The sequence below is a fragment of the Phocoena phocoena genome, chromosome 7 (genome assembly GCF_963924675.1).
Source record: "Phocoena phocoena chromosome 7, mPhoPho1.1, whole genome shotgun sequence".
NCBI classification, from domain to species: Eukaryota; Metazoa; Chordata; class Mammalia; order Artiodactyla; family Phocoenidae; genus Phocoena; species Phocoena phocoena.
The window spans coordinates 76,413,471-76,425,712 of record NC_089225.1 but is presented as its reverse complement, the minus strand read 5'-3'; the positions used below and the strand labels follow the sequence as shown (position 1 = coordinate 76,425,712).

The window sequence follows — 12,242 nt, the reverse complement described above, 5'->3', positions numbered from 1 at the left end:
TTAAGTAGTCGTGGCTCGCAGGCTTAAGTTGTGGTGCATGGGCTTAGTTGCTTCGCAGCATGTGGGATCTTCCCGGACCGGGGCTCAAACCCATGTACCCTGCATTGGCAGGAGGATTCTTAACCACTGTGCCAGCAGGGAAGCCCCAATCTTCTTACCAAAGAAATAAAAGGACATAAAGTAAGTTGATTCATATCCCAGGGAACTTGGAAGCTCATATTGGTTACATTTGGGGTAAAGATTAAATTTAGGTATGACCCTTCCTCTAGTCTCTGAGACTCTGCATTTATGTCTGACTTCCAAGATTTGTAGCATATGAAAAGGCATATACAATACATTGATACAAAAATCATATTTGCAAATATGTGTTTCCCTAAAAAAAGTTGAGAGGTACCATATTCCTGTGGAACTTCACATATGTGTTTTTTCTCTGCAGATGGGGGCAGAAGGCATGGAAGGAGGTGCTTCAGGAAGTCAGCACTCTCGAAAACTCGTTAGCTTTACGTTGTCTGGTAAGGATGTCTTTAAACATGACGTCCAGTTGGAAAGTGTATAATTTCAAAGGCACGAATAGTCACTTCTTTCTGCACTCTCATATATGATATGTGAGCAAGTTTGTTTGTTTGTTTGTTTTGGTAATACTTCTGGAAATTCAAGTATATCTCTTACCATGAAAAATTAGATTATTAATATAAACTCAGAAAGCTTCTAGCAAGTTGTCTTGTGATGAAAAGACCATAACTATGTATACTTACTTAAAACTGTAATGTAACATGTGCTAAACCCACTGTAGAGCTTAGATAACTGAAAACAATTTGTGCTGGCCTCATCTAGAGAAAGGAAAAATTTGGAGACTAGCGAAAAAAAGCCAAAGGAGTACATATAAAGAATTGAAAAGTAGATTAGACAATTTTTTTGTTGTTTATTTTCTGGTTAGTAAAATATTCTGATTTTTTTGTATATTTATCGTACAACTGAAGCACTGCTTTTCGGGTTGTGAGTTGGAACTCACTGGTGATTTATAAGATTAATTTAGTTGAAACTAGCAATTAAAAAAAGAATAGAAAAGAGCCAGAGTTTAACCACCAAAGGGAAATGTTTTTCATAGAACACCAGTTTATACAAACTGAAAATTTCACACACAAAAATATACACACCTATGTATGTGTATAATGGGTTTCAAGATAAATGTATTTCACACATAGATCACTGTCAAAAAAAGTTTCAAAGCCACCGATTTAAAAAAATTAATCGGCAGTCATAAAGTCAAGACTAATCTAAGAAAATCAGTATTTGAAATGGACTTTTAAAACAGACGACCGTACTACAATACATGTAAAATCAAGTCTAACAGATGTCTATCACTGTAAGATGTTTTGTTTTCATTTTTCCATTATTGTAGTGCTTCTAAAATTTAAATTAGATTCACTTTTTCTTGGCTGCAAAAAAATGTTATGAATGAAAATAGAAAATGAAAATAGAAATTTTCAAGAGTAAGGGTTAGAAGGCTGATCTTGAAAACACAAGTCCATGATGCATGAATATCACGTATAATGGAAGTGTGCACGTTAGTTCATTGCTGGCCCACGGCCTATCTGTGTCTGTTCTAGCATGTTCCTTCTCCTCCCCTTCCCCCGCCATACAGGTCACTTACTATGAAAACCATTTTGCTTTGGTTCTCTGACAAATCTCAGAGGCTGTAAACTGGTTCAAATTTGGCCAATAAATATATTTTGGTTGGACCCCTCAGGGTTTTTAAAATATCCAGATTTTTAGAAAAGCACTGACTACCACTGCCTGTGATACTACTCCCCACCCGCCTTATCTGTCTCTCTTTTGAAAGCACTTCAGTTGGCTACCTGTGCTTTAGACCTTCACAGTTCTGGGGTGGTTGCAGGAAGAGAAATTGTTTATAGATTTCTTCGTTTATAGATATGGAACAATTGGCCAACCTCCATGGCTCAGAAAACTTAGTTTGACCATACCACGGTTTTCTTAGTTTAGAAGCAATGCCCTAAGCTTTCAAATGATCAGTATCACTCTAAATATGACACATACATATTGATTTTGACTCCAGAGGGTATGTTAATTAACCCACCATGGGAGAATGACCATGTAGAAGTTGAAAATCCCAGGACATTTTCCTAAAAAGTAGGAAATAAGCTTTGGGGCACAGCCAAATCCTTTTTTTTTTCTATATACAAGGTTTTCTAACATCCACCTCAATACACATGGAGGCTTGCTACCTAAAATCTGCTCTGTTTCTTACCATGTAATCAGCTATTTGCAGATGATGTATAGAAATGGCTAAAAATCATAGAAGATGAAAGCAATTTTATAACGATAATTCTAAAAAATTCATCTGGTTGTAGCATATTGACAGTGGATGATAATATTTATGGAGAGCATTTAAGCACTGTAGAATGTCTGTCCGCAAATGTTCTGCTCTTGATTATCTATGGATAAGTAGGGACACAAATAATTGAACTCTACAGCTAAAACAAAAAACTGGTTTTTTTTTGTTTGTTTTTTTGCGGTACGCGGGCCTCTCACTGTTGTGGCCTCTCCCTTTACGGAGCACAGGCTCCGGACGCGCAGGCTCAGCGGTCATGGCTCACGGGCTCAGCCGCTCCGTGGCATGTGGGATCTTCCCGGACCGGGGCACTTACCCGTGTCCCCTGCATCGGCAGGCGGACTCTCAACCACTGCGCCACCAGGGAAGCCCCAAAAAACTGTTTTTTGATGACTATCTTAAACCTTTTCTCCAAGTAAGAAGGATATTTAACCTGTCATACCTTTGTGACTTTGAGTCCTTCTTTAGTCTATTAGGTGATGTGGATGTTTGTGAGCAATAAAATATATAAAAGATAAAAGAGAGGCAAGAGATGGATAAAGTGAACTGAATGACCAGAGTACAAATAGTTGGTAGTTTATTGTATTTATTGGTACGATGTCCCTTGTGGAAAAGGGTTAATGGTGACATCTTTCTTCGCTCTGGCTTAATCTTCTGGTGGATGCTTTTTCTTCAAAGGAATGTTTTGCATGAATAATTTAGCTCTGTCAGATGTCATGGCAGCCATTTCTGTACATGTTACTCCTTGTTTACTGCAAAGAAATCCCTTCTTGAGAAGTAGATTTAATATCTAAAGAATGTCATTCTCTTGTCTGAGTCTGAGGCGAGCACAATCAAGAAAGGTAAGAAAATAAATATGTAAATTGCATTTTCTCTCAAAGCTATTTAATGCTAAATAAAGCCAAGTGAAAACATGTAGCATTATTAAATTGACAGTAAAATGCAAATGCTGTATTAATAATGACTCCATAGTTTAGGAAGTGCCAGGGATGGGGACTGTGAAGCTAATGAGATTGCAGCAGCTTCTCTGAAGTGCTTGTCTAGTTCTTTGCTCATCTTTCCCTTCTGCCACTGGCTTTTAGATCAAAGATCTTACTATATTTGATGCCGTGTTCTTAACATAAGGTCCTCTTGCTTGAATTTTTAAATATTTTCTGACATATTAGACTGTCTCCCGCTACTGCCAGTTATGAGTCACTAGACAGTCCTGGGCTGTTTTCATCACATGTTATCTAGGCCACAAGTTCTTGTTGGTCATTGGTGAACCTCCTCCAGGGAGTATGGTTCTATGGGCAACCCCAGGCCAATTCTGTCCTTCTAAGAAAGACTTTGTGTTTCAGGAATGGGATTGAGTAGGATGACCATGGTGACCTCCCAAAATGTGGGGTTACTCTATAGGGTCTCTTCCCCAGCTCATTTGGGTAATCCAAAGGTCTTTGAGGATTCAGAGGCCGTCCACAGAATTTTTTTCTGAACCAGTGGTCAGGACTTCCCTACACTGATCATAACTGCATAAAGTTACCTAGAGGCTGTCTCTTCTCCCGGAAGCTTTCAAGATCATTTAGCTCTCAGGGCAACCTTATTCAAACTGATATTCTCAGAAAGGCATTGAGGATCCAGTGAAGCCAGCTTTATTTCCTGACATTTTTGTATCCCTCAGCTTGACCATTTTTAAAAGTTTTAGTCTCTTCACTAACCAGACTTTAGCCAGAACTTTTAGCAGCTCGCATAGTATGAAATAACAAGTGGTGACTCTAAGATGAGTTATGGGACATTCATCAAATATTTAATTTACTTAACAGCCTATTGAAAAAATAACCTAACAATTATTTAATATAGCAGATAGCATTCAAAGTTTAGAAATATTTCTGGTCTCCTTTTATTTCCCCTAACATTCATTTCATTTGTAGAATATGTATGATGTTTTAAATATGGCACAACTGAATGTGTGCTCTTAGGTTTCATCCCCAATTAAACTTAAGTCAGTGCATCTCATATGTATATATAGAAGATTCACTTTTCTCTCATGAAGGAACATATTGGTTTTCTTTTTTAATACACTGTTTACTAAGGGTTTCTCTCAAGACATTGTGTGAAATGCTAGCTGCCGAGCCACATAGAAAAAGGGGGTGAAGATGTACGTGTTAGGATCAAAACGTTTCCCAGGAAAAGTCATTTTAGGTGTATAAGGTGGTAGTAAAAGTTTGGCTTCATTTTGCAGCCTGTTAGGAGACTTTCTGCTGGAACTAGTCATAACCCACTTGTCCTCACTTACCTAAGCAATCATAGTGTGAATAACTTTGCTGTTTTACCAAATAGTTTCTGTTTAGAGCTTCCTGTGTGATTATTTAAGGACAAATTGTCGTTGAGCTGCTTGTTCTAATCAAGATATGTGAATCTTTTCTCCTTCTGTCCCTCTTCTCTCCCTCTCTCTTTCCCTCCCTCCTTCCTCCTCTCTTTCTTTCTTTAAAGATCTTCGGGCAGTTGGGCTAAAGAAAGGGATGTTCTTCAATCCTGACCCTTATCTTAAGATGTCGATTCAGCCAGGGAAGAAGAGCAGTTTCCCCACTTGTGCCCACCATGGTCAGGAGAGGAGGTCTACTATCATCAGTAACACCACAAATCCAATTTGGCACCGAGAGGTAAGATGATCGTACGTGGCCTTCTACTTGACAGTTAGGAAGTTGGCCAACTCCATCTCTCTCCACTGGACTCTGTATCATTGAGCTGCTTATGGGTGTGGGCAAGATGGTTGAGGTGTCTAGAGGTTCTGTTAGAAAAAGGTACAACGAAAGTGAGATATTCCCTTCTAACCAGGGCTGGGTCTAGGGTAAATCAAGTGAGGCACTTCCTTCAGGTGCATGATTTATAGGGTCCAAAAGACTCGATGATCAAAATTAATATTTCAATGCAATATTTAAAAAAAATCAAAATCAAGGCAAAAATTCATGATGAACAAAATGTCAAAATTCTGTAAGGGCAGCATCAGTAACTGCCTTGCCAAGCCGTATGGGAGCCTGAGGCAGAAGGAAAAGTCAGTAATACTGATCCCATTTTTATTTAAAATTTTGATATTTTGTTCTAGCATATACCCAGTACAGATTAAAGGAATTTCTCTCCTTACTGTCTGGCAAATGGTTTTTGGATTTCCATTATAGATTTTGGTTACTTACATGAGCCATTCAAGGAGTCGTCATCCTGAGGCAAGGCAGATTGTGTTGATGGTATTTCAGACTCTCTCACAGTTGCAATATGTTACCAGTCATCACAGTGCATCATATCAGTGAAATCAAGCCCAGGGTTTTCCCACTGGAACTCTTTAAAGTCAAAGAATGAACAGAGACATTGCTTCTTTTCTAGGGAGCAAAGTGTGAGTTCTCCCACCATTTCTCAGGGAACCAAGACACATTTCATATACTAGCATTAATGAGTGCTTCTAGACAAACCTGTATTGGCATGGGAGTTGCACAATTAATTAAATCACTCCCTAAATGTTTAATGACAATAATATGTTCTAACAATGTTGAACGAGTATTTCATTGGAGAGGGAGATACTTCAGGGGATCTAAAACCAATTGGAGGAAAGATGTGGCTATTTGAGACTTGCCAGTGAAGCAGGATGTTTCTCCTGGGCAGTTTTTATGGTTATTTAAGTGGATAAAAACTACATGTTTTCTTATTCCTGGTTTGAAAAACTACTTACTGTCCCCAAATAGTGAATAACTTTTAAAGGCATACCACTTAATTTAACACATTAGAAGCCTAGAAGACATAAAACGTTATCTCAAAATGAGCACTTAGAAGGCACATAGTGGATATAGTAATGATACTAGCAATAACTTTATTTCCCTAACATTCTTTTTTTAATTTATTTTAATTTTTTTATACAGCAGGTTCTTATTAGTCATCAGTTTTATACACATCAGTGTATACATGTCAATCTCAATCTCCCAATTCATCACACCACCACCACCACCCCCCGCGGCTTTTCCCCCTTGGTGTCCATACGTTTGTTCTCTACATCTGTGTCTCAACTTCTGCCCTGTAAACCGGTTCATCTGTACCATTTTTCTAGGTTCCACATACATGCGTTAATATACGATATTTGTTTTTCTCTTCTGACTTACTTCACTCTATATGACAGTCTCTAGATCCATCCGCGTCTCAACAAATGACTCAATTTCGTTCCTTTTTATGGCTGAGTAATATTCCATTGTATATATGTACCACAACTTCTTTATCCATTCGTCTGTCGATGGGCATTTAGGTCACTTCCATGACCTGGCTATGGGAAATAGTGCTCCAGTGAACATTGGGGTGCATGTGTCTTTTTGAATTATGGTTTTCTCTGGGTATATGCCCAGTAGTGGGATTGCTGGATCATATGGTAATTCTATTTTTAGTTTTTTAAGGAACCTCCATACTGTTCTCCATAGTGGCTGTATCAATTTACATTCCCACCAACAGTGCAAGAAGGCTCCCTTTTCTCCACACCCGCTCCAGCATTTGTTGTTTGTAGATTTTCTGATGATGCTCATTCTAACTGGTGTGAGGTGATACCTCATTGTAGTTTTGATTTGCATTTCTCTAATAATTAGTGATGTTGAGCGCTTTTCATGTGCTTCTTGGCCATCTGTATGTCTTCTTTGTAGAAATGTCTATTTAGGTCTTCTGCCCATTTTTGGATTGGGTTGTTTGTTTCTTTAATATTGAGCTGCATGAGCTGTTTATATATTTTGGAGATTAATCCTTTGTCCGTTGATTCGTTTGCAAATATTTTCTCCCATTCTGAGGGTTGTCTTTTCATCTTGTTTATGGTTTTCTTTGCTGTGCAAAAGCTTTTAAGTTTCATTAGGTCCCATTTGTTTATTTTTGTTTTTATTTCCGTTTCTCTAGGAGGTGGATCAAAAAAGATCTTGCTGTGATTTATGTCAAAGAGTGTTCTTCCTATGTTTTCCTCTAAGAGTTTTAGAGTGTCCGGTCTTACATTTAGGTCTCAAGTCCATTTTGAGTTTATTTTTGTGTATGGTGTTAGGGAGTGTTCTAATTTCATTCTTTTACATGTAGCTGTCCAGTTTTCCCAGCACCACTTATTGAAGAGACTGTCTTTTCTCCATTGTATGTCTTTGCCTCCTTTGTCATAGATTAGTTGACCATAGGTGCATGGGTTTATCTCTGGGCTTTCTATCTTGTTCCATTGATCTATGTTTCTGTTTTTGTGCCAGTACCATATTGTCTTGATTACTGTAGATTTGTAGTATAGTCTGAAGTCAGGGAGTTTGATTCCTCCAGCTCCGTTTTTTTCCCTCAAGACTGCTTTGGCAATTTGGGGTCTTTTGTGTCTCCATACAAATTTTAAGATTTTTTTGTTCTAGTTCTATAAAAAATGCCATTGGTAATTTGATAGGGATTGCATTGAATCTGTAGATTGCTTTTAACCATGTTTTTAACCATGTTACCAGAACAAGCCTGATAAGGGGGGTGTAAGGGGTGAGATTATCATCTCTCCATTTGTGTGATTAAGAAACAGAAGCGTAAAGTGTTTATATAACTAGCTATTCAGAGGCTAGTAGTGCTTAAACTCTGCTCCCTTATTCTAAGCAAGTGCTTTTTCCATTAAGAAGATGACTAAACTCTACGGCCCTTTGGTGAAAATAAATTGTTATGACTAAATAAATTTAGTGACCCCTAAGTGTAAAGCTGGCTGACACTATTCATATCACTGTGGTTGCCTGGATACTGCCAGGGGAGGAGAGAAATGGTTCAGGTTAGATTCCTGGCTCCATCACTTACTTTTCCTGAAAGCCTCATCATTAAAAAGAAAATTTTATCTTTGTAATATATGTGAAAGTCTTTGTAAATGAGTAAAGCTTTTTATTTTATATCCTTATGAATATCCAATCCAGTTTTCTCCAATGGCATTCTTAAAACAACACATCTTATCTTAACCTCATACTTTTATTTTTCTGTCCCAGAAGAAATGTCCCTGTGTGCCTTTTAAATTGAGTGACTTCCGTGTAAGCATTGTTTTATTTTAATATAAACCAGGGAAACCATCATATCCTTTAGATGTTCCTACTTTAACCACTAAGTGAAGGAGTATTTTAACCTATGATGGGCAACTTCGAAAATACCATGGGATCAGGAATTAAAATTGCTGTTAATCAAATGTATCAGTTAAGTCTAAGCCACTCTATAACAAGATATTAAGTATTAAAGAATAAAGATACGTTAAATGTAGTGAGCACTAACATTGTATTGTGCATGGTTTAATATTTGATAGCATCTCCTAAAACTGTTGAACCAGGAAGGGTTGGATGATCGAAGGGGCTTGCTTTGTCATACAGATCCTAGCTGTTGCTTTTTAGTCTTTGTGAATGTTAATGATTCTGAGTGAATAAAGGATTGACAATAGCTGCAGATTTTTCTGGCAATGTGGACTCTGTGTGTCGTTAGGATTTAAGAGATACTATTTTCTATAATAATAAACTGATATACATAATTTCATATTTATCTCTTTTTTTGACTCAACATGTTATGTTTTGTTTTCAGAAATATTCCTTTTTCGCACTCCTTACTGATGTCTTAGAAATTGAAATTAAAGACAAATTTGCCAAGAGCCGACCTATCATCAAGCGTTTTCTGGGGAAACTAACCATTCCAGTCCAGAGGCTTTTGGAGCGACAAGCCATCGGGTAATCAGCCGTCACACCTAGGGGTCTTGTTGGGATTAGTTCCTACTGAAGCAACTGAAATGATACTTTGAAGTCCGAGGACTTTTCTTACTGATAAGAAGTGGTAACATAATTCTTTTAAAAAGGAAAGTGCTCCATGCCGCGGAGCGGCTGGGCCCGTGAGCCATGGCCGCTGAGCCTGCGCGTCCGGAGCCTGTGCTCCGCAGCGGGAGAGGCCACAACAGTGAGAGGCCCGCGTACCACAAAAAAAAAAAAGAAAGAAAGAAAGAAAGTGCTCTTATACTCATTGAAATATGAAGGGCAGAAAGCACTTTATTTTAATTATATACCTTTTTTGGGTTATCTATCTTTTCCACGATGTACCTACCATTATTACCGTTTCAGTGTCAAATGTTACAGTGCTCAGTTGTTTTTGAGATATTGAAATCTTGCTGTAAAAATCCCTCCCTAAAGCAAGATCTCCTGATCCTGATTAACCCCATCCAGAGAATATGTTATTCCTGAGACACCAAAACCACCTTATTTTAGGGCCCTTTAAAACAAAGCCTAGACTCCGAGAAGGTGTTATAGTGGAGCTCTAAGACATATACGTTCGTTCAGACAACTAGAAATTACTTGTTGAGAGAATTTAAAATTTATTTATTTATTTATTTTGGCTGTATTGGGTCTTCGTTTCTGCGCGAGGGCTTTCTCTAGTTGCGGCAAGCGGAGGCCACTCTTCATCGCAGTGCGCGGGCCTCTCACTATCGCGGCCTCCCTTGTCGCGAAGCACAGGCTCCAGACGCGCAGGCTCAGTAATTGTGGCTCACAGGCCCAGCTGCTCCGTGGCATGTGGGATCCCCCCAGACCAGGGCTCGAACCCGCGTCCCCTGCACTGGCAGGCAGACTCTCAACCACTGTGCCACCAGGGAAGCCCGTTGAGAGAATTTTGAAATGTGATTTGACGTCTGTTTTCTTTCTGTGAACTTTTTGTAAGCTGTGAATCGAGTAGTTAAGAAATCGTAACATGCCTCCATCCCTTACTATAAATGGTGTATATATTTTCACATGGTAAGTGCCAGCAAACCCAGTAACACTGGTGCTCTCAGGTGGCACTGGGGGGCATCTTCTTCATTTTAGGAGGACATTATGAACATATGATAACAGTAGTGGTAGTAGCAGCAGTATCAGTGATAACAGTAGTTGTAGTAGTGGTAGCCGCAGTAGTAAACCAAAGTAAACAAAAAAGATGATGAGACCCTATTCTATGTCAGGAGCTAAGTAAATTACACTCATTAGCTCATGTAATCTTCTCAACAACTCTGAGAGGTGAAAAATGTGATTATACCCATTCTGGAGGTGAGAAATCTGAGGCTAGCAAGCCAGGGGTGGAGCTGGGATTTGAGCAGATCCGTCAGCTCCAGAATCCCAGCTTCTCTGCAACACTTCAAGGACTGGCAGTGATGGAATACTAGTCTAGCTAACTGAGGAAGTTTGCTCATTCCTATTCACCTTGCAGCTAATTAACTGTTCTATTCTGGCAAGTCACAATTTTTTCAGGCATTAGTTTCCTCATCTGAAAAATAAAGTCTTTAGACCAATGATCTCTAAGACACCTTCAAAACATGAAATTAAGAGATTCTAATGAATTCTGATTCTCTGGCTATCAGAGACAATGGTTGAGCCAGACCACATGAAGTAGAAATATTAGGCTGAAATTCTAGCAGCCTGGTTTAATTTGATAAAACTGGGAAATCACAGTTATTTTTAAGGATAGCAATTATTCTTCTAGTAGAGATATTCTTTGGGAAGTTTTAAAAAATTATTTTTAGGATTGATAGAAAATGAAAAATTACGAAGAGTGAGAATTAACTCTCATTGGAAATATACTTATAATTTAGTTTATATAAGTATAATCATATAATTTATATAATATCTGTGACACTTGGCAGAGTGTCTTTATGTATACCAGTAAGAATGATCAAGGAAAAATAAAACCTTGAAACTTGAAGTGCTTGAAAGCATTTTGAGTGCTTGAAACTCCTGTTAACTTGCTGGCTTTTCATTCAGTCTTTTAAAGAACTGGACACATAGAGTACTGCCTGTCATGGATTCCATATGTACTGGAAGGAAGTCCAGCATGAATTCGTAAAGTATCAGAATTATGAAATGTTTCTACATGAGTATATTAAAAGCATTGCCTGATACTTAGGGATTTGCTTTATTAAATATGATACTACATGTTAGTGTATTGGCTGTTAGCATCTAAATATATTTTTGATCTGATTATTACTTTCTATCAAGTAATTGATACGTCTTGAAAAATACTGAGTTTTCTTATGTGTTTTGTAGACGGCAACTCTCTGAAATAGCTGAGGTTTTACACGGTGAGGTTTTATAGGATGAGCTAGAAGTCCTTCCTAATTACCTATTTTTAAGAGCATTGGTTTGAATGTGACATTTTTCAGAGAGTGGCTTGCATTCTGTCCAAAAGGCACATCACTGTGCCATGCTTTGTCATTTGCTGTGATTACACTAGTGAGAGAATGTCTCAGTCAGACAGTGAGAGTTCTTTGGCACTTATTCTTCATAACGATGCATCATAATAATATATAATATAGGGTACACAATTATCTGTCATGGCAAGAGGCAGGATGAATCAGATGAGACTGAGTAAGAACAAGAAAGAGGTGAATCCCTTGACAGGCACTCAACAAGGATGAAACCCCCTTGACTTGGAATCTCCAAATAGGGAGGCTTTCCTGTACTGATAGATTGAATAGTTGATATCTTGTCAGTTTGGGTAAAAAATAGCACTAACACCTGTTAAAATTCTTTTTTCCAAGTAAAGAGTCTCATTTGTTAAATTTATTCAACAAATGTGTGGGTGTGTATACATATAGTGTCTACTAAATGTTAAGCACTGTGTTGGGTATTTGGGATATGATAGTGAGCAAAAGGATGGATGCCATTCTTAGAATCCCTACTAAACATTTACTTCCTAGCTAAAATGCATCACTTTTATAAGTTTTTATCATCAACACCAACACTTTACTTTTATTGGCCAAAGAGGAGGAGAGGAGAGTCAATTTTTTTTTTAATTAATTAATTTATTTTTGGCTGCGTTGGGTCTTTGTTGCTGCGCACGGGCTTTCTCTAGTTGCAGCGAGCGGGGGCTACTCTTCGTTGTGGTGTGTGGGCTTCTCTTGTTGCGG

General features: G+C 38.2%; 1 protein-coding gene across 1 annotated transcript in view; it reads left to right on the top strand.

Moving 5' to 3' along the window:
* HECW2 (HECT, C2 and WW domain containing E3 ubiquitin protein ligase 2) overlaps nucleotides 1-12,242 on the top strand; it is a 244,591-nt gene that overhangs the window by 100,991 nt on the left and 131,358 nt on the right. Inside the window, exons 4-6 of the mRNA XM_065880275.1 lie at nucleotides 437-512; nucleotides 4,826-4,995; nucleotides 8,906-9,048. Of these exons, the coding sequence (XP_065736347.1) occupies nucleotides 437-512; nucleotides 4,826-4,995; nucleotides 8,906-9,048 (389 nt within the window). The remainder of the gene's footprint in view (nucleotides 1-436; nucleotides 513-4,825; nucleotides 4,996-8,905; nucleotides 9,049-12,242) is intronic.